Genomic DNA, 24,392 nt, shown 5'->3' with positions numbered 1-24,392 from the left:
TTTGAGCACTGTAAGGTTTGTCGTATGAGTAGGATGAGAATGCTATCATCAGCAAAACTATGAATAGAGTTTGAGGTCAGTGAGAGCACATAATTTATATATATAATGAAAAGAGTGCATGAAATAACAGTCTTTAGGAACACCTGTATTAACAAGAAAATCTGAAGAGAAAGCACTTTTCACCATTTACACACAGTCAATGACCTGAAAAAAATGTCAATCCACTGATAGAGAAAGAGAGAGAAAGCCAGACCATAAGATGACAGGTTATTGAGAAGTCCTCAATGTCCAACCCAATCAAATACCTGTGCTATTTCACTTGGCATTTCTATCCACTGCTGGACAATGTAAACCAGATTTGCGTTTGATCTTGATTGGCAAAATACATATTGGTGGTTGTCGATTAGTTTCCAGTTCTCCAGATGTGAAAGAAGTTGGCTGTGGATAACCTTCTCCATTACTTTGGATAAACTAAAGCAGAGGAAGGTCAATAGTTGGATGGTGGATACATTCTTTTTATCTTTTATTTTTAAATTAGCTGTATATGGACTTGCTTCCATGTTGTAGGATGGATGTCAGCTGAGTATAATATATTGCATATATGATAAAGAATAGGTAGTAGTTCAAAAGCACTTCTCTTAAGCACAGCAGTTGAGATACTATCAGAAATCTATTCATCCAGCATTTGACCTAATTAGACCTGAATTGTGTACCGTAGCAACTGTAAATCTATTATATCTCCATATTTGAGCATTTCTGAAATATTTATTTATCCTGATTGCATTCCTGTTGAATATTTTCTACCACTGTTCTGTCACTTCTTGTTTTGTTTAGTAATTTTTCAATGTAATTACTCCAGACATCCAGAATATTTTTAGTTTTTATATCACCTTTATCATTGCAGATCCCATCCATTTTGGAGCATCTTCAATACAATGCCCTCAAGAATATATTGCCACCTTCTGATATTTATCTCCTATATTTCTTACAAAAGTTTTCCCGTGACTTGGTTAGCTACTTTCACACAAGCTTTGTTTTTCTCTCTGACTTATTTGCTAGGAACTTTTTTGATATGCTTTCTTCTTTTCTAGGTCTGTTTCCCTAGCTGAATCGGTCAGAGTTTGCCATTCAGACTCCAAGATTTGCTTCTTGTTTTCAAACAATCATTTTGTTTTGAATAATATTTGTATAGTTGAGTCTAAAGTTCAATTGTAGAAGCTGATTGGTTTTTAATTATTTTTAAAACTTTCTTACATACTTTTCTTTTCAATATGATATTTATTTTCATCCTGCTTCAAACTAAGCGATGATCATTTCCCATTTCAGATCCTCTGTATGCTTATCCTGAACAAGTGTGAAGATATCTTAATCAACTACAACATTGTTGAGACTTCTTTTATCTTGTGTCTTCATGTAAATTTATGTATTCATATTGAAGCTTGGTGATAGTGATGAATAGTCAGTGTCTGTGCACATATCTAGCAGGCACTTACCATTATTATTATTAACTTTGCCTTTTTTTCTCTGAATTGTATATGCTTGGGATTTGTTCCTTACTTGTTAAGATCTCCAAAAAGGACAAGCTTTTCTGTTTTCTTTGTGTCAGCTGCTTTCTGATGACTCAAAAAATTGCTTGATTTCTTTCTTAGTAGACCCCTCAATAGGACTCATAGGCACAAATAAGTCTCATTGCCAAATTCTCCATTCTGATATTTTTTCATGTAACTCTACTTGAAATTGCTTGTCAATCACTGTTTTACCCATAAAACATCCTATATTTAATATTTAGTAGGATGATCTTAATCTTACCCATTTTAGCCTTCTTTGTCTTGTTAGCACCAATTTTGTCCATATATTTTTCATTCATCTCCACTGACTTCTTTTCTATTGATCTTCTTATGTTAAATGGTACCTAACTTCAATTTTTCTATCATTGTGTTTGTTCCAGTAGCTTTCACTGTTTGCCCTGGTTCTCTGATGAAAACAGCAGGGTCTTATTTAACTGGTTAACAAACCAGATGGCTTTCAATTTCATCATGTTGTACCATTGTGTGTTGATAATTGAAGCAATATAAATACAATTTGGTTGGCTAAATTCTAAATTGCCAGCCCATCCTCATTTGTTCCCATTGAATACTTACTAATGGGACACACCACATGATGGGGGGGGGGGGGGCTCAATCAGAATTGCCAGTTGGTTCACACCATTTCTTAAAAAAAGGCTGTGTAGAGAGTCTCTTCCCAGGATTGCTTTTTGACTCTTAACTGACCCCATGCATAATTTTGTTGATAATGTTTTCCATTCCTTGTTTTTATTGGACAAACCTTGCTGTATTTACATATTGCAAACTGCAATCTCTCTTCCATAATCAGTGCCAAAAACTCATCAGAGCATGCCTCTTCTAGTCTTTCATCAAAAAGATAAAAGAATTCTTAAATTGGTTTTTCACACCTTATCAATTTCAGTGCCACCTAAATGCATTTCTCTCTTATTTTACTAAAGAAAGCCCACACTCTCTTCACCATTGATAACACTGGGCTCACTCCACAAAAGGTGTCTTTTCTTCAACTGACTTCAAACTCCATCCTCTCCTTGCCTGTTTTGTTCATACGTCTTCTGCCTCCAATAATCTGGTGTCTGTTCTGCTCAAAACATTACTTCTTATCTGTAAAACTCTTAACACTGTAATTCCAAAATCTGCTATCCAGAAGAATGCAGTCTCTTAATTGATGACCCTATCTCATTGACTCACTCAGCCATTTTCTCAGACATTATATTTCTGACTTATGCCTCTTTTTTGCAGGTATTTTCATGGGCACTGGTCTACCAAACTTGCTGTTGCATTCCTCTGCTTGCCTTTAAATCTTTAAGCACTTGAGCAACTTCTAGTCGACATCCTTTTATAATTCAGCTCCAAATATAACTGAACTAACTTTTTGTCCTCCTCTTTCATTATATCTGTCTTTTTGTTCTGGCACAATTTCTTCAGATACCAGATATGTTTTTTTAACAACCTCCACTTGTTCAAAAAGCATATCAGTAAGTTCCTTCTTTTTTCTTAACTACATGCCTCCTTTCTCCATGCCATTGATATGATATAGGTTTTAAAACTATTTGTGGGATGGATATAAAAAAGAAAAGTAATGATTACCCAGATCGCAGATAAAATTCAGAAAACATTCACATTCAATGTAGATGGATTATATCATGACAGATATAAGAGAAATGGTTAGCTATAATTTGTTAAATTTAACCAGCAGAAGTTGAAAAGTAGACTCAATCAAAAAAAAAATTTCAATGAGAATATATATGGCATTGCAAGCTGAGGTTTGTGGCAGTTGGTTGCAGTGCCGGATTTACATATAAACTAAAAAAGCTACAGCTTAGGGCCTCGCAATCTGCTGGGGCCTCAAATAAAAAAACAAAAAGACAGCTGATGTAATTTAAAACAGTAGGGGGCCTCTGGGTTTTGTATAGCTTAGGGCCTCAGCAAGTCTAAATCCGGCCCTGGTTGGCTGAATGTAGCTTTACTGGGAGTCATAACAGAATATTGTTGAACAGAAATTTTGAACACAGTGTTAATATTTAGGTACATTGTGTAAAATGTGTAAGTGCTTACTAGATTTATGTTGTTAAAAGGATTAAACTAAATTTATTATAGATTTATGTTGATCATCTGTCTATGAGGGTGTGCTGAAAAATTGTGATAATCACCATGAAGGAATTGAGGTAAAACCAGGTAACTTACACATTGTTCTAAATATTCCGCACAAAGTGTTATACACTTGTTACAACACTGCTGCATCATTTGCAATTCTCTGAGAAAAAAAATACTTTCCTTTGTTGTACAAACCAGTCATTTTTGTTCTAGGTGTTTAGTAGAACTTTCTGCCCCCTCCTCTTCGTATAAGTTATTCCTGACCTCTGGTAAATTTAATTTTATTGAAATTTGGCACTTGGGATCCTTATAAAAATTTGTTTCATTCATATCCTTTTATGCTTACGAACTTAAACAACTTCACAGGTACAACTTTTCAAAATTATATAAAGCCATAAATAACTTTGCAGTGGCTCATTTTTAATCCAATAGCCTCTTTTTGCTGTCTACCTAGTGTTCTCTTTCCATTAGGTTTATATTTTATTAATTGTTCAGGATATTGGGTGTTAGCCATTTGGTTTATGTGTGTTATTCAGTTTTGTTTATATTTATTTAGTTTTTCTTCTGTTGATTTTATTTTTAGTTCTTTTAAAATGTCTTCATTCATTTTTAGTCTAATGTATTTTGTAATTCTCATAAATCTCATTACACTTGTTTTTTATTCATTGTTTATCTTGTTTATTTATTGGTTGAATTTTGTTACCTTATAATAATGTAGATACTGCTAAAGTACTGTATATTTTAAGCGTGTATCTTTTTGTACAAGATCAGGAGTTCTGTTTAACATGCCTATAACCTGTAAAAATTTTGAATTTTTAGTTTGATGTCCTGTTCTTCTTCATATGATATTTCACATCATGGATAATTAAACAGTGTATATCTGTTTTATTATTTTATATTAATAACTATTTTACTTTTAACTGGAGGTTTTCCACAAAATGTCATTGTTTTGGTTCTGTTAATAGATGTTTTCACTCCAAACTGTTCTTCTATACTGTTTAAATTATGTATATAATTTACACTTTGTAAATTGTCTTCCCTATCTGATGTTTTTACATGATCATCTGCAAATAATAATGTTTTTATTGTTATTTTATTATTCCAGGAAATTTTCTATACCTGGAATATTTAGAGTGTTTGTTCCACTGTATTAATATCTCATTAATATAATGAAATTAAAAAGTGTTGGATACAGAAGACATCCCTGTCTTACACCTTGGTTCATAGATTGTTTTTCAGATATTTTTTCATTTATTTTTATTTCATAATCTTTATATGTATTCAGTATTGTCTGTAATATTAAGTATGTTTATTCTTTGTAATATAACGAACAATATATGTCTTTTTACTTTATCAAATACTTTTTCATAATCTATGAACAAAGTATGAGTTTCTAAATTAAATTCTCTTCTTTTTTTCTCTATAAGTAGTTCTAAACAAAATGCTACATCCATTGTAGAGAGAAAGAGAGACAGCATCCTTTTCTAAATCCATTCTGACATTCCTTAATAATATTGTGTCACTATATATTTTCATTTTTTCATTAATTTTTCTGCTATATATTTTAGCATGTATTCAATAAACTAATGCCTCTGTAATTAGCAGATGTTCTTTAATTATTTTTAATATATTGGTATTACTATTCTTGTATTCCATGCTTCTGGTATTGGTTTATTTATATATATTTTATTTAAAATTTTTAATAATCTCTGATGAATTTTTTTTTTCCAGCTGATTTACCATTTTTTTTTTTAAATTTTCTATTTTAGTTAGTTTGTCCTTTAATTCTTTCATTATTGTATCATCTAAATTGTATGTATGTAAGTATTATCTGTCAAATAATTTAGAAATTCTTTTAAGCCTACTTCATAATTTATATTTGCAGTTTATATCTGCATTCATTGCTTCAGTAATTTATAAGCATTGTGTCTTCTATATATCCTTTTCTAGGTATGATACAGAAATTTTTTTCCAACTTTCTCTGTCTCTTTTGGTTGTTGCTTGTCTTTTTTAATATTCAGTTTCATCTTCTTGTTTTTATACTACTTATCCATCTTTTAAAGGCTAGCTTTTTTGTTTTCAGTTGTTTTATTTCACTTCCCTAATCCAATTTTTTTTGTGGTGTTTTTTGTGTGTTCTTGGACTTTTATATTATTCTTCATCATCATCATCATCAAATTCCTGCCATGTACCCTCAAGGGGTGTACAGGATATGACAGTACTACATGAAAAAATTACATCATTACTAACTTCCTATCTACAATTTTCCTCCAAATCAGTCTGTTACTTGTCAAGACTCCAACATTATCAGATCTTATATTTCTATCGTCTAAGGCACTTTGTACCATATCAATCCACCTATATCTTGGTCTTCCTCTGGGTCGTTTTCCTGCCAACCTGGCAGAGAACACTTGTTTTGCTAACCTAATATCCTCATTTTTAATATGATATTGCCATTGATGCCATCTGTTCACGCCTCTAATCTTTCTCAGGACTCTCATATCTGCGGTCTCTAGTCTTTGGTCAAGTGTTTTACTTCTGACCCAGCTCTCAGATCCATAAGTTAAAATTGGTTTGAACACAGTCTTGTATACAGCTAATTTAGTGTTACGACTAATTTCTTTCTTATTCCATATGAATTTATTCAATTGACTTCCCACGATACCAGCTTTGCTGATTCTGTTGTCTATTTCTATATTTAGTTTACCATCTTCAGTAAAAATTGTGCCTAAGTAGCTGAAATGTTTTACTTGTTCCACAGGTTCTCCATTCACAACACAGTTGGCATTTTCAATGATTCTGCCTATTTTCATTGTCTTTGTCTTTTTATTGCTGACCTTCATACCATATCTATTACAACAGCTATTCAATTTAGTCAGAGAATCTTGCAGACTTGTAGCGGATTTATTTAGAAGTATAACATCATCCGCATAAAGCAAAGAGCTGACATTAACATCTCCAATTTTGATATCAGGTTTAATACCACATTCCTTCATAATGTGATCCATATAGATAATGAATAACAGAGGGGATAATGTACATCCTTGTCTCACACCAGATTTAACATTAAACCATCTTCCTGTACTTCCTTCAATTCTAACTGCTGACTCACAACTCAAATAAAGACTAAGTATTGCTTGATATAATGCCCCATTGACACCATATAACTGCAGCGTATTGAATAGCTTCTCTCTTGGCACCTTGTCATATGCCTTTTCCAAATCGACAAAACTTAAATACAGATCTTTGTTATATTCCCATGCTTTCTCGACTATTTGTCGTAAAGTGAAGATCTGATCCTGACCGCCTCTATTTGGCCTGAATCCAGCTTGTTCTTCACCAAGCTTTTCTTCCACAATTCTTCTCAACCTTTTCTCAAGTATACTTGCATAGATCTTGCCAGGAACACTCAGTAGGGAAATACCTCTGTAATTCTCACATTCAGTTTTATTTCCCTTTTTATATATGGGTACTATGAGAGCTCTACTCCAATCATCGGGAATTTGTCCCTCTGTCCAGGCTTTCTGAACTATGCAGTGCAGCCACTGTAAGACTCTTATACCACCATACTTCAGCATTTCTGGTCGAATATCATCTACTCCTGCTGCCTTTCCACATTTCAAGCCTTTGATGGCTTTTTCTACTTCAAGTATGGATATGTATTCCTGACTGCATGCCTGGTCAGTGTTTTTTATCACTGTGCTGTCATCACTGCTTGTTTCAGTTAGCAGTTTTTCAAAGTAATTACTCCATACTTCAAGGATATCTTTTTCTCCTGTTTTCATGTAACCTTTATCATCTCTAATTCCTTTTACAGCACTCTTTCCTCCATTCCTAAGCTTCTTCAACAACCTCCAGAATATTTTGCCACCTTCTTGATATTTATTTTCTATATTCTTGCCAAAGTCCTCCCATGACTTTTGTTTAGCTAGTTTTACATACTGTTTAGCTTTCTTACATTTGTCTCTGTATTCTGTAAGAGTAAAAGCTGACTTATTTGCCAGGAACTTTTGATATGCTTTCTTCTTTTCCTTCACTGCCTCTTTAACTTCCTGTGTCCACCAGGGAGTTCTGATTTTCTTTATCTTTGCACACAACCTCACCACATGCCTCTCTGGCAGAATCAATCAATGTTTCCTTCAGAGTTTGCCACTGAATCTCCAAGGTTTGATTCCTGTTCTCAAACTCTTTCATTTTCTTTTCAATAATATTTCTGTATTTTAGTCTACAGTTTACATCTGAGAGCTGCTCAACTTTTATTCGCTTTAAAACTTTCTTACATGTTATTCTTTTCAATATGAAATTCAATTTTATGCTGCTCAAGACTAAATAGTGATCACTTTCAATTTCAAATCCTCTGTACACTCTGGTGTCCTGCACCAGGGAGAAAACATCACTATCAACAATAACATAGTCAATGAGACTTTTCTTATTCCTAGCCTCTTCTCTCCATGTGAATTTGTGCACATTTTTATGTTTGAACATGGTGTTAGTAATAACCAGTCCATGTCCTGAGCAGAAATCCAACAGATATTTGCCATTATTATTAGCTTTGCTCTTTTCTCCAAATTTTGCCAAAATATTTTTGTATGTCTCACAATCATTTCCTACTCTACTATTTAGATCCCCAACAAGGACCAACTTTTCCTTTTTCATTGTGTCAGTTGCTTTTTCTAAAGCCTCAAAAAATTCCTCCACTTCTACCTTAGTAGAACCTTCTGTGGGACCATAGGCACAAATAAGTCTCATTGTCCAGTTCCCCATTCTCATATTTGCCCACATTACTCTACTTGAGACTGACTGCCATTCAAGAAGATTAGCCTCGTATTTTGTGTTGAATACTATGGCTACTTCTTCTTTTCCTTGATTGTCATTGCCTGAATATAACATTTTGTATTTATTGCTCAGAAAGATCTCACCAGTTTTGGTCTTTTTTGTTTCAGTCACCCCTATTATGTCGATCTGGTACTTATCTAATTCCTCAGCTAGCTCCATTTCTTTGCCATTCAAGCTTCTTACGTTGATAGTACCGATCTTTAACTCTGGTGATGTTGACTTGGGGTTTGTTTTCAGATTTGTTCCAGTAGCTGACTTTTCGCTGTTCGCCCTGGTTCCCTGACGAAAACAACGGGGGCCTTGTTTAACCGGGCGACGCCCCAGCCGGCATGAAATTTTGTCATGTTGTACCATCATTTTTTATTTTGGTTTAACCAATAAGAATACAATTTGGTTGGCTAAATCCCAAATTGCCTATTATTCTTTCTTTCTCTATTTCTTCATTTTCTTGTATTTTTTCTGAATAGTTATTAATCCTCTTGCAGGGTACATTTTGTATACTTAAATAGTTTCATAGTCTTACTTTATAATTAGATTTTGTTTCTTATTTTATCCACCCCACTATGTATGATATGATAGTTAGCTGTTTCTTTTTTGTTTCTGTAAGAATTATGATTACTATCTTTTCCTAGTTTGAAATTTTATATTAATTCCCCTTCTTTATGTGCTCTGATTCTGATGTTTTTTGTGTGCTATTTCACCACATTTTTCTTTTTCCCAAGTTTGTTAATATTTTCCAATTTGCATTATTATTATTTATTATTATTATTTTTTTAACCATGTTTTCTGCCAGGTTTAGTTTTCTTTGAGACTTGAAAGTAATATTTGTTTCCCATGGTTAAGTTACTAGCTTGACAACTTAGTAACTAGTGGTGTAGCTGTCACTTTAGGGCAACCAGTCTTGATTCGTTAGAAAATACAGTTTGCAAGGAACCCCCTTCCCTGGAATTGTTCTAATAGCACTGTGTGTGGGGGGGGGGGGAGTAGAAGTATAGGAAAGAAGAATAGAAGACGAGTCTACCGATATATATATATATATCAGGGTCGAATATTTAAGATGTGCTAGGTGTGCAGTGCTCATCCACCGATATTATATTTTTGCATTTATTTATTTAAAGACTGCCCAAATTGTTTCCAGGCTTCGTGTGATTTCTAAAAGTTAACACAATATACTAATGCCTCATGAAGAGGACACTTTTTGACATGTAAACATTGTATCACATTCACGTTAATAACCTGGGTGTGCATTCGAAATACATACACCTTTGGGCCCTTTGAAAAGATGTACAGATGGCGCAATGGGTCAAATTCTTAGCATGCTAGTAGTTTCAAACTCAGAAACTAGTAGCATGCGAAGGCGAGGCAGGGTGAGCTTTGAGACAATAGCACCTAGAGCCTGTGATTGATTATGGTGTCAACCAATTCAATTGAATGTTGTCATTTGTCATAAGTTGCTGTTTTTGTTTTCTGAGTTTCATATTTTTTGCTTGCTGAAGTGTGAACTGATGTGGTGGCAAGTTTTTAATATATAATTTTTGATAAATTTATAACTTTTTTTTTTTGCCCATATTTACAATAGGAAACAGTATTGTGGTTGAAGGAGGTAAGCCTCATTCTCCTTGGTTATATTGTTTTCTATATACGGTATCTTAAAACAAATGCATTGTCCTCCACTCTGTTCACCGAGGTGACCCCTGATGTAGTACAGTAACTTGTATTATGATATGCAAATTGGCCTTCGACAGTGGTTTGCTGAAGCAGAGAATTTAGATAGTTTTTAAAAATAATTAAATAGTTATTATTCATGGAGGGGAAGTTCATTTGCTGTATGTAATTAATCACTTATATCAGTTTAATTACAGCAGGGTTTCCCAAACTGTGTTCCGCAGAAGGTGAATAAGTGTTCCTCGAGAAGTTCTCCTGGAATTTGTCATTTTAGTTTTCTAAGCATTTTTGATGAATAAATATTTTATAGTGGAAATATTCTGAGGAGAATAATATTTGAATATTATGACCGGCCATAAAAATTGCCTGCAAGCGGATTATAACACTGGGCAGCGTATCCTTTGTTCTCAAAACTGAAGGAATTGACATCTGTGTAGCAAATGTCAGTGACCAAGTGGCATATTTTTAAACATGGAAATATTCATGAATTATCGTTAATTTTCACACATCGAAATCTTTCAATGATTGGGAAAGAGAATGACCGATCATAAAAATTGCCTGCATGCCGATTACAACAATGGGCGGCGTATCCTCTGTTCTCAAAACTGAAAGAAATAGCATCTGTGTTGCAAATGTTCGTGACCAATCAGCAAGGAAGTATAAAGATAATTTTTCCGCTAAGATTGAAGATCAAGGTGGTCTCTATCCGGTTCTCAAATCTAGTAATACTGAATACTTTCTTCGCAAGTTCATATTGTAGGCTGAAAGTTTTGAAACCGTAGTGCCGTGATTTTTTAAAAGTAATAGGCCTGTAGATTTAAATTTTAATATGAATAAGAGACAAGGGACTTTGTTTAATTTTCGTATTAAGAAATCTATTATTGAAGGTGTTTGTGACGCAACAGATAGTAAGTCATCCACCACCAGCCTACAAAGCGATCTCTAGGATGTACAGAAGGAGGGGAAAATTAGTCCAGTGATTGATAACTGATTTAAATGTAATTTTATATTTGTCAACATGTCACACCATATAAGTGTACTAATACTCTTTATGATTATGCCATAATTAATTATTAATAGTGTAATGTGCTAATAATTAATAATTACTTATTAATACATTACAAAATAACCAAGGTGTTCCATTAAAATTTCATGATTTGTGAAGTGTTTCATCGTAGGAAAAGTTTGGGAAACGCTGAACTACAGTATGGTATAATTAAGTATATGGCTTACTTACTACTTGCTTTTCTCTCTCTCTCTCTCTTTCAGCACTGAGGTAGCTTGTACAGGCTGTGAACAGTAGTTTGTTTCTTCCCTCTGTGTACTCCAGTTTTCCTTGCACAGGTACCAAACACATTTGTTAGTATTTCTGTTGTCTGGAGAATAGAAATTGGGTAATTCATGGGGTTCATATAATAGGAAATGTATATTTCCTAGAATAATGCTCATAGTAATACTTCCCTTTAAAAAGGGAAGCACTTTTAAGGTAAAATTCTGGTACACAGTTTACTGTATATGTAAATCTGTTAAGAAGTGTTAAGTATATTTAAATACACATGATTGGGCTAAATGTGTGCTGTAGGACTTGGTATAATGTAGACTCATTAGACTTGCTGACTTGCAAGCCAATATCATCATAACTAAATATTGCAGGACCATATCATCATGAACTTCTTTAAAAATTTGGGTATGATATAATATTGCAATATGCTCTTACAAAATCCTTTTATCTTAACCCTGGTGTATTTATTGATTTTTATTTATTTATTTATTATTATTTACATGTGTTAAATAGTTGTATGAATAAATACATTTAAAAATACTGTTACCATTATTGCATTCCAGTATTTAATTCTGTATTAATATCAACCACACTATAAAATATTTTTTAGAGACCTTGCTGCTAGAAACTGTCTTGTAGGATATAATAATACTGTAAAAATATCAGATTTTGGAATGTCTAGAGAAGAAGAGGAATACATTGTTTCAGATGGAATGAAACAAATACCAATTAAATGGACTGCTCCAGAAGCTCTAAATTTTGGTAAGATTTTGGGAATACTTTTATTCTGTAGAAGGGAAAAAAAATGTATGTGTTTTGAAATATTATTCTACTATACACAATAGTATGGATGTAGCTGGAAAGTTTGCCAAGTGTATTTTATATTTCCTTTGAGTTTTAAACTTCTGTTTTTAAACAAGGTAACAGATTTCTAGAATATGATTCACAAAATGTAGTTGGATATATTAAAAAAGTAAATTATTAGTTGTATATAATTTATTTATTTTTTATTTTCTTCTTCATGCATTAGATGTGATATCTGTTGTGACCAAGACTTCATCTTCTTTAATGGTATCTTTTAGTCTTTTTCTAAGTCTTCCTGTTCTTCTCTTATTCTTTGGTTTCCAACTATAGACTTGTTTTATTATTCTATCTTCTTCTCTCCACATGTTCAATCCATTTTATTTTTCAGGTTGATACCCAGTTGTTTATTGCATGTATTTCACATTGTTTTCCTATATCTGAATTTTTTTATTTTATCTAGTCTAGTTTTGTTTACTATTTTTCTTAATATATTAATTTCACATGGTGTCGGTCTTGTTTCTGCATTATATGTCATAATAGGCCTGATTACTGCTTTATAAATTCTGATTTTTGTCTTGACTCTAAGATGGTTATTTTTTCATATTGTTTCATTCAAACATCCTAATATTCTTGCAGCTTTTGCAACTTGTTCTCTGACTTCTAGATGTGGTCTTCCTTCCCAGTTCAGTTGTATATCTAAATAGTAATTTGTGATTTGTTCAATAATAGTACCTTCCAATTCTAATTTGCATCTTTATGTTGGAGGTTTAATGGATTTTTTACAACACTCAAAAAGAATTAAAATAGAATTTAATACTCCTATATTTCGTCCTAGTCACTAGGACATCTACGGGGATTACAAAGACAATTAATGTAACATGCACACAAAAACTTACAATACTAAGCCCAACCACGTGGGTGACAATACAGTCCTATCTAGGTGGAGCGCCCTCTAAGGGCAGTTGTAGGTGGCCTGGAATGTAAGGTGGGACCTCTGGTGATGACTGTTTCCCAAATCTTCGGAAGCTTAATGCAACCGTATTTGTTAAGATTTGGTTGGTTTTTGAGAGCTGCTGCTGCTTCTAAGAAAAGTCTCTCTTTCTTGAATTTGCTGTGGTGGAGCATGGCGGTTTTCTTCCATGATACTCTGTGGGTGGTGTCCAAAACGTGGTCAGCCAAGCCTGAATGGCCATAGTTGTGTTTAACGATGTACGACTTGTGTTCCTCCAGGCGGATGGATGCTGATCTGCCTGTCTGTCCAAAGTACGCAAGCTTACAGGAACAGGGTACTTTGTAAACACCAGGCAGAGAGAGAGGAGGGAGCTGATCTTTTGTAGAACGGATAAGGGTAGCCAGTTTGCGGTAGGGCTTATATGCTGTGTGTAGGTTATACTTTTTTAGTATCTTGGCTATTTTTTCGGAAGTGCCACGGATGTAGGGTATGGTGATGGCATTTTTGAATTCTTGTTGAAGAGAGGGACGGGGAATGGGGGAGGAATTTATTATTTTTTTGATGCTGTGTTCACTGTAGCCATTGGAGAGGAAAGTTCTGTGTATGTGGTTAAGCTCAGTAGTGAGGGCGGTTCCACTGGAACAAAGATTGTGGGCTCTCTTGGTAAGGGTTTTAATGATGCCATATTGTTGTGAGGGGTGGTGGTGGGAGAGTTTGTGAATGTATCTGCCTGTGTGTGTGGGTTTTCTGTATACAGTGAAGGCAAGTGTATCATTAGGTAGGCTCGTGACTAAGGTGTCTAGGAAGGGTAAACAATTGTTCTTTTCCTTTTCCATAGTAAACTGGATTCTTGGATGTAGGCTATTGAGATGACCAAGGAAGGAATCTAACGTGTCTGGGCCATGAGGCCAAATAGAGAACACATCATCTACATATCTAAGCCAGATAGACGGTTTGAGTGGGGCTGAGTCTATGGCTCGTTTTTCGAAATCTTCCATATAGAAATTGGCAAGGGGGGGTGAGAGGGGGGAGCCCATGGCAGTTCCCTCTATCTGCTTGTAGATTTTGTTATTCCAAGTGAAATACCCAGAGTTGATGGCAAAGGAAAAGAGATCTAAGATGTCAGAGGGAAAAACGTTTTCTAAGAGAGATAAAGTGTCAGTTAAGGGAATATTGGTAAACAAGGAGGAGATATCAAAGCATACTAATATGTCTGTATTATTCAAGGTTAAATTTTCTGTGAGGGCTTTAAAGTGGGTCGAGTTTTTTATATAGGAAGCTGAATTTCCGGTGAGGGGGGACAGAGAGTTGGCCAGCTGTTTAGACAGTCTGTAACAAGGTGCATTGGTGGCATCTACTATAGGCCTGAGTGGGGAATTAGGTTTGTGGATTTTTGGTAAACCGTATATTCGGGGGGGACGGGAGCGGAAAGGTTTAAGTTTTTTCGTGACGTCAGGGGGCCAGGAGGTTACTTTTTTAAGTAAGATTTTTAATTTCTTAACTTGCTTGTTTAATCTCCTTGTTTAATGCCATTACTAATTTGTATCTCTTTACTTATTTTTCCTTGTGTTTTTATTATAAAGCTATTATTATCATATATTTCTTTAATCATTTGTATTTTGTTTTCTGATACTTTTCATCTATGCATATGAATAGTTTCTTATTGTATTCTGTTGTTTTCTCTATTAATATCAATCTGATTATGAATATTGCATATTACATCATCTATCTTCCCTGAAACCTTGTTGTTCATCTAATACATTGGTTCCCAACCAGTGATACGCATACCCCCCCCCCTGGTTACGTGCTGGGCTGTTTAGGGGTACACAAAAAATAATCAGTAATGGCAGAAAAACAAAGTAAAGTAAACAATTTTACATTAAGATGGGCACTGAACAAAAGTGTCAGTATTTAAAAACAGCTATTTTAAAAACAAGGGGTACAATTTATAGAAATGGGTTTGAAGGTGGTACACAGGTGGGAAAAGGTTGGGAACCACTGATGTAATAGATTAATTTCCTTTGTTATTTTATTATTTAGGATTCTTGTTAGTACTTTTAATGAGGTATTTAATAAATTTATCCCTCTATTATTATAATTATGGCTATTATAGCCTGTTTTTGTTTAGGAGTGACCCTTATTTAACTACAATGGCTATCAATACTCAAGAGGAGTATATATATTTAGGGCATTATTGGTGAGTATAGAAGGCAATTAAGGTAGAATAAAAGAGGTGAAAAAATTTGGTACATACTTTTTCTGAATCTATGATGTCTTCCACTTCCATGATCTCGCTGAAGGTTGTTTATGAGCAGGGGGGGTGTTTTGACGCGGGAAATAAGTTTGGATAACCCTGGTTAATGTTAATAATATATATATAAATGTATACATATATTATTTTGAATTAGGGCACATAAACAATCTTCAGCGAGATCATGGAAGTGGAAGACATCGTAGATTCAAAAAAAGGTATGTACCAAATTTTTCCACCTCTTTTATTCTACCTTAATTGCCTTCTATACTCACCAATAATGCCCTAAATATATATACCCCTCTTGAGTATTGATAGCCATTGTAGTTAAATAAGGGTCACTCCTAAACAAAAACAGGCTATAATAGCCGTAATTATAATAATAGTGTTTAAGAGGAGTAGCATGCGATTTTTCCCAGAGACTATACTTATCCCTCTATAATTTTTTCTTTTTTTTTAAATATCGGTATGGTTATTACTTTTTTTTTCCCATTCTACCGGAATTTTTTTTGTATTTATTATTTGGTTGTATAGTATATTTAAACTCTGAATTATAATTTCTTAATAATTTTATTGATATCATATAGACCTGGTGATTTCCTATTTTTCAATTTCTGTTATTTCAATTTTCGTTTCTGTTTTATTTATTTCTTCTTCTTGATTTGTTTGTTTACCTAGTTCTACTTTTATTTCAACTGTTTGGTTATAAAGGTTTTTAAAATAATTTTCTAATTCCTCTATTTCTACTTTTAATATTGGGATATATTCTGCTTCTTCCTTCTTTTGTGTGTTAATAAATCTCCACATTTGTTTCTGTATACCATAGAAATCATGTTCAAGTTCTTTTGTATATGATTCCCAACATTGATTTTTGCCTTCTATTTTCTTTTGATTAACTTTATTTCTTATTTCATTATATTAGTTCCAATTATCTGTTGTTTACATTTGTAGATATTTTTGATATTTTCTTTTTTTCTTTTGTTAATATTTTTATTTCTTCCTTAAACCATGGAGTTTAAAAAAATTGATTTCAATTTTTTTAAACAATGGAAAAGTTAAAAGGGTTTTAACTTTTCCATTACTCCTAGCCACATCCCAAAAATGGACTTCATATGTGGTATTGAGAAAGGTCTTTATCCACTCCCAGAGACAATAGCTAATGATATAAGATTCCAAAGTACAATCATCCTTTCGACAGCTAAAGATAAAAAGGCAATTTGGAACTTAAAAAGAAACAAGGACATAATAGTTACTAAAGCAGACAAAGATAATTCCACAGTCATTTTGAACACCAAAGTTTATATTAGTAAGATCAATAGTTTACTATCCGACCAGTCCACGTACAAAATATTAAATAAAGATCCAACCATGAATAACCATAACGAAACCATTTGTCTGATTCTCAGTATGAATGGTTGACCTCAGGAGTTAAAAAGAAAACTAAAATCTTTGCATCCCATAACACCTCCTTTACGGTGCACCCAAAGTACATAAAGATGATGTTCCATTCCGTCCTATCGTAGATGGCAGATTCTCTCCCACATATCCACTAGCTAAACACCTCACCAACCTATTAAAAGGAAAAATCAGACAATCAGAGTCTTACATAAGGAACTCTCAACACTTTGTGGAGAAACTTACGAACATTAAGCTTTCCAAGACAGACATAATGGCAAGTCTTGATGTTGTATCCTTGTTTACAAACATACCAGTCGAAGAAGTCATAGACATTATAAAACGACTCTTTCCTAATGATATCACACAACATTTCAATCACTGTCTTAAGTCCAATTTCTTTAAAGTCAACAACATTGTATATCAACAATTAGAAGGCCTAGCCATGGGCAGTCCCCTATCACCACCATGTGTGGACTTGTTTATGGAGAAATTAGAAAATGATATTCTAGCTAACATTACTTCAAAACCAACAGTCTGGTGGAGATACATTGATGATGTATTTATTATCTGGTGAGAAAAAGTAGAAAGCTTACATGAGTTCTTAGAAAAAATCAACTCTTTTCATGACAAAATCAAATTTACTTTAGAGTTAGAAAGCAATCATCAAGTACCTTTTTTGGATATACTTGTCAAAAGACTAGAAAATGAAGATATTAAACTTACTATATATAAGAAACCCACAGATACTGGACGGTATCTCCATTATTCTTCAAATCATCATCATACACAAAAATGCAGCATCATCCATATACTATGAAACAGAGCCTACACCATAGTCACAGACGAAGAAGATGTACGTACAGAACTTTCCCACATCTCCAAATCTCTATCTCAAAATGGGTATCCTCTAAACTTAATCAATAAAATACTCTATAAAAACAACCTCTAGCAACGCAGTACGTATCAACCATTGTCATACCCTATGTTGGTTTAGTCTCCAATAAAATAGCTAGAATTTTAAAGCCTTATAACATCAGAGTGGTGTTTAAACCGACCACTACCACTAGACAGTTTTTAAGATCCCCTGAAGACAGTGTACCTTTTTTCAAATATGCAGGTGTTTACAGCATACCTTGTACATGTGGACTATCCTACATAGGCCAAACTTCAAGAAACTTAGAAATTAGACAGAAGGAACATGTCGGAGACATTAATCATAACAGAACAAACACCTTAGGTTTGGTGCATCACTTCTCAACTTCAAACCACGCTATAGATTGGGATAACAGCTCAATGCCATTTTTGGAGGAAGATTACAGATGTCGAATATTTAAAGAAGCTGCAATGGTCCTACGAACAGGAAACAACCTTAATAGAAACCAAGGAGTAATATTAAAGGATATATGGAAAAATCTTATTAACTCATTAAGTTTAGCAGAACTACAGTATGCCAGAAACTATGTAACGCGTATTTATAATAACGACTGAAGTATCTCGCTTCATGTATACCATGTCACGTGGTGCCTTCCAATTTTGTTGTCTAACCGTTGTAAGCCGTTACCATATTCCTCCGTTTTTTTTTTTTTTGCTTTTATTAGTTTTTTCACCGTTTAGTCTTGAGAATGCTAGTCAGTTTTGCTAGCAAGACTAGTCGACAAATTTGTACATATGTGTATTAAGCCTATGTTCTTATAATCCAAATATCTGTTTTGTGTTAATTATAGTTAATAAAGACCAAATATAACTTTCAACTTCTGTTGCTATTTCAATTAAATTTGTTTTAAAAGTCTTCCAATTATCTTCTACATGTTGTTCGCTGCTTAATGGGTTATCTTGGAACTTTTGTTTTAATCTATTGTGGTATAATGTTTTTATACTTTCTTCTTTAAATAATTCCACTTTAAATTTTATTTCGGCATTGTGTTGATTTTCTGTAGATTTTATTTTCACCTATTTATTATAAAGTCATAGTTTACATGTTAACAGATTATGATCACTTCCAATTTCTGCTGATGTTAAAACTCTAACATCTTCTATTTCTGATGGGTGTATTACTTTGTTACATACGAGGGTGGTGTGAAAAGTTCTTGGCCTAACAATGAAAAAACGAATTTGTAACTTCAAAATTATTTTTATTTTTCTACATAATCTCCCATAATACTAATACATTTATTCCAGAGATGCCCAGCACCATTATCCCGTCCCTGTAGTGATTCTCAATAAGATCTCCAAAATACCCCTCTACAACTGCAATCACCTCTTGATTCGAAGAAAAGCACTGACCAGCGAATAAAAGTTTTAGTTTTTGGGAAGAGATGGAATTCAGAGGATGCCAAATCTGGGGAATAGTGTGGCTGTTCCAACAATGATTTTTTTCTTCTGAAAAAAACAGGTCTTTTCTCACAAATTTTTTTGTCTAGTTTGGTTAAATGATTGGAATAATATTCCCTGGTTATTGTTTTACCCTTTCCAAGATTATTATTATTACATAACACTTCCAGGGAGTAAAAAGACTCATCGAGGGAGTTGTACCAACTCTACAACGCCATCTACCGCCAACCTCCATCACTAGTAATTTCACAAACAAGCATCCATGCCCACAGTGGGATTCGAACCCGCAGCCTTTTGGCTGGAGAATGGCTTCGCTAACCACATCGGTGTTTTGGGATGCCTTTAGCATCCCAAAACACCGATGCCATGACCTTTCCAGCTGATGGAACCGACTTTGTCTTCTTTGGCGCTGAACAACTGACTTCTGTCCACTGTTTTGACTGCTATTTGGATTCTGGGGTGTAATGGTGAATCCAACTCTCATCCATAATAATAAATTGATGCACAAAATTAGTTTTATTCTTGTTAAAATTCTCCAAGCACTGTTCAGAGATTTTCGTGCAAGTTTGTTTTTGATCTGCTGTGAGCAAGCATGGTACCCATCTTGCGCAAAGCTTTTTCATTTGCAATTCTTCGTGCAAAATATATCCTACACTTTCTTTTGAAATGCCTATAGTCTCATCAATTTTACGCACTTTGACTCGCCAGTCATCCAATACCACATCGTGCACTTTATCAATGATTTCTGGTGTTGTTAAACTTTTTGGATGTCCTTCACGTGGATCATCTTCATGGCTGGTACAACCATGTTTAAACTCGGCAGCCCATTTCTTAATTGTCGAAAACAAAGAAGAAGAGTGTCCATAAATTTATGAACTTGGAATGAATTTCTTTTGGCATTAAACGTTCTTTACGAAGAGGTTTATAACTGCACAATACTCAATTTTATCCATTTCAAGGGTTTTATGATACAGACAACACTTTTGCTTCAGACAGCTGTATAAAACAAACTACTTGATAGAATGACTTGCAATTTTACATGGATGCTTATGACAGATGTACCAATTTAGGGAGAGAAAAAAAATCTTGCCGATAGTGTTGCCATCTGTGGTCGAGGCCAAGAACTTTTCAGATCACCCTATAATATAATATAATATAATCTATTATTGAATCTTGTCCTCTTGTGTTTCCAGAAGTTATTTTATGCTGATAAAATGTATTCATTATTTTTAACTTATTATTTGCACAGAATTGTATCAATGTTTCTCCATTATTGTTTGTTGTTTCTTCATTAAATCTTTGCATAATGCCATTGGTATGTTTCCTATTCTTGCATTTAAGTCTCCCATTATAATTAATATTTCATTTGGTTTTATTTCTCATATTATTTGTTGTAAGTCCTCATAGAAAGCTTTTTTCTTTTTTCTTCCTCCTTCTGGGGCATGTACTGTAATTATATTTATTTTACCTCTATCTGTTTTTATCATAACTTTTAATATTCTTTCATCATTATATTTATATTATTTTGTATTTTCCTTTAACTATTTATGTATTGCTATTCCTACTCCACTTCAGCTCTATTTTGTTTTTTTAACTCTACTGTATATAAATATATAGTCTTGTATATTCATTGTTTCATTTCCTTTTCTTTTTGTTTTTGTTATGTTGCATATTTTAATGTGTCTTTTGGCTATTTCTTGTATAAGTTCTTCCTCTTTTCCATTAATTGCTCTTACATTCCATGCTGCTAGTTTTTTTTTATTTATATTGCTATTATATTAGTTATTCGAATTCTTATATTTGTGTGCATTTCTGCACATACAGACACCACACTCTGTTAACTTAATACTAAATAAATTTGTAATTAAATCTTCAGAAAACGTTAAGCAAAAAAAAGTTATCAACCTATAGGCTTAAGATAAATCAATTATTTATTAATTTTAAAAAATTTTGAATTAAGATTAGAATAATGATATTTAGTAGAGAGTGTAAAATTTAGCCAAAAAATGTAAGATTGGAAAACAATATGAAAGATAAAAACCAAATACAAATGCAAAGATATATCGAAAAGTAAAAATAAAACAAACTGAATTTATTTAAAAATAAATTTTAAAAATCTAAAACCTATAGTAAACATTAGCAGCAAGCAGCATAAATGATAGTGCTGACCATTTTGATAGATTCCTCATTGGATAAAGACTAGTTATGTGCTTGCTGCATAGTTCACTGAATGAAAAGATATTAGTTGAAGATAGGTTGGTTTTGAGAGTAAGGGAAGTAGTTTATTTTTATTTAACTGCCATGCAAATGAGATTTTGTTGTTATGTTCCATTGAGTCGTTTTTGACTCCTGGTGATTCTATGAACATACACTCTCCATTCAGATCTCTCCCTTGCCATTTCTTTCAAAATTCCAGGTGCATTCCAGTTGCTTCTTTAACTCCATCCACCCATCTAATTCTTGGTCTTCCTCATCTGCTACTTCCATCAACTTTAGCAAGCATCATCATCTTCTCCAGACTGTCATTTGCTCGCATAATATGTCTAAAGTATGACAATTTTTGCTTGATGATGATCATAGCTTCGAGCGAGCAATCTGGCTTTATTTTGTCTATCACTGATTTATTGGTTTGCTTTGCAGTCTATGTTATTCTTAGTAAGCATCTCCAAACCCATAATTCAAATACATCTATCTTCCTTCTTTCACTCTTTCTCAGGGTCCAACTTTCACATTCATACAGTACCATAGGGAATACCATTGCTTTCACAATTCTGATTTTTGTTGAGATTAGACAGGGATTTTGCATTTTTGTTGCATGTTGGTTAGGTCTTATTATTTGAGATTCTGAATGGTGTAATTAGTGTTCTTTGTCTTAAATAAACAATGTGGACTTTCTCAATTTAAAGAACATGTTTTAATTGTATGGCATGTAATGATATGATATAAATAAGAGCATAGTATGCTCTTGTTTATATATTTGCTTTGTGCTGGGATGTATATATGGTATTAAGTTTATTTCAGTGTCAGTAATGTTCTGTTAAACATGATTTTAAAGAATGAATGGTAGGTCTCATTTGACTGGTATTGCATCCAGTTATGTCTTAGCAATATATCACTGTGCATAATATGGTTTCATATTTTAATAAGTTTTGTAGTTTATTATTGTTTATTATTATTATTATTTTTATATTTTCTGTCAACACATTTTTATATGCAAACTCTTATCAACTTTTCCAAAATCACCACCATGACAGATACTGATATGTTAATAGTTACACATCAATCTTTGCATCACCTTTGTGCAATGAGATTATCATACATTTTTCGCTTCCTTTGAAATCTCTGTTTTGAGACGGTATATAGCCTGGTCAAAGGAAGACATTTCAGCTAAACACTCTGTCTCTGCTGATATCCCATTACCCCCCTTTTGCCAAATTCATCATCATGTGTACCTTTATGGAATGTACAGGATAATGAAAAAGTTACACCATTACTAACTTCCAATCCATAATTTTCCTCTAAATCAGTCTGTTATCTGTCAAGATTCCAATATTATCAGATCTTATATTTCTATCTTTTAAGGCACTTTTTAATGTTTCAATCTATCTACATCTTAGTCTTACTCTGGGTCTTTTTTCCTGCCAACCTGGAAAAGAACATTTCATTTGCTATCTGTTTAAGTGACCATATCACTTAAACAGATAGCAAATATCATCTGAGATTAGCTCAACTGACACATTCCTAAATGCTAACAGTGCCAAGTTCTTTCCTAATATCCTCACTTTTAATGTGATACTGCTACACTAATCTTTTTCAGATCTCTAGTCTTTGATCAACTGTTTTATTTCTAACCTATCTCTTGGATCCATAAGTTAAAATTGGTTTGAAAACTGTGTTGTCTATGGGTAATTTAGTGTTTTGGCTAATTTCTTTCTTATTCATATAAATTTATTCATCTGTCTTCCAATTATACCAACTTTACTAATTCTGTTGTCTATTTTCATATTTAATTTACAGTCTTTGCTAAATATTGTGCCTAAATAGCCGAAATGATACAGTTGGTATTTTTCAATGTGTCTGCTTATTTTCATTGTCTTTATCTTTTTTATTGCTGATTTTCATACCAAATGTATTACAACAGTTATTCTATTTAGTCAGGGAATTTTGCTTGTGCTGGATTTATTCAGAAGTATAACATCATCTGCATAAATTAAAGTGCTAAGATTAACATCATCAATTTTAATATCAGATTTAATACTACTTCTTTCCCTCATAATGTGATCCATATAGATAATGAATAACAGCGGAGATGATGTGCACACCTGATTTTACCTCAATCCATCTTCCTGTACCTCCTTCAATTCTAACTGCTGCCTTACAGTTTAAATAGAGACTATGTATTGCTTGATATAATATCTCATTTATACCATATAACTGTAGCAATTTGAAGAGCTTTCCTCTTGGCACCTTGTCATATGCCTTTTCTAAATCAACAAAACTTAAATATAAATCCTTCTTACACTCCCAAGATTGCTCCACTATTTGTCTTAAAGTAAAAATCTGATTCTGACGATCTCTATTTGGCATGAACCAGCTTGTTCTTCATCAAGCTTCCCTTCCACAATCCTTCTCAACTGTTTCTTAAGTATACTTGCATAAATCTTACCAGGAATACTCAGTAAAGAAATAGCTTTGTAATTCTCACATTCTGTTTTATTTCCCTTTTTATAGATGGGTACTGTGAGAGCTTTGCTCCAGTCCTCTGGAATTGACCCTCTGATTAGGCCTTCTGAATTATGCAGTGCAGCCACTGAAAAACTTTTATACCTCCATATTTGAGTATTTCTGGTTGAATTTCATCTACTCCAGCTGCCTTTTCACATTTCAGGTTTTTGATGACTGTTTCTACTTCAAGTATGGATATGCATTCCTTTTGGGAGTCTTCTACCACCATCGTGTTGACACTACTTGTTTCATTTAGTAGCTTTTCAAAGTAATTACTCCAGATGTCTAGAATACCATTATCTTCAGTTTTCATGTCACCTTTGTCATCTCTGATTCCTTTTACATTACATTTTCCTTCATTTTTAAGCTTTTTCAGTAGTCTCCAGAATATTTTGCCTCCTTCCTGATATTTATTTTCTATTTTCTTACCAAAGTCTTCCTGTGACTTTTGTTTAGCTAGTTTTACACAGTGCTTTGCTTTTTTACATT

At 33.3% G+C, this 24,392-nt stretch overlaps 1 protein-coding gene across 1 annotated transcript in view; it reads left to right on the top strand.

The window, feature by feature from the left end:
- The window catches only part of LOC150101312 (tyrosine-protein kinase Fer-like), a 272,304-nt gene that overhangs the window by 192,407 nt on the left and 55,505 nt on the right, over positions 1–24,392 (top strand). Inside the window, exon 15 of the mRNA XM_090400764.1 lies at positions 12,053–12,204. Coding sequence (XP_090256890.1) covers positions 12,053–12,204 — 152 coding nt within the window. The remainder of the gene's footprint in view (positions 1–12,052; positions 12,205–24,392) is intronic.

The sequence above is a fragment of the Typopeltis vanoorti genome, chromosome 11 (genome assembly GCF_054136105.1).
Source record: "Typopeltis vanoorti isolate ZY-2024b chromosome 11, IOZ_Tvanoo_1.0, whole genome shotgun sequence".
Taxonomy (NCBI): domain Eukaryota; kingdom Metazoa; phylum Arthropoda; class Arachnida; order Uropygi; family Thelyphonidae; genus Typopeltis; species Typopeltis vanoorti.
The sequence above is the reverse complement of the archived record's forward strand: the minus strand, read 5'-3'. Positions and strand labels throughout refer to the sequence as shown.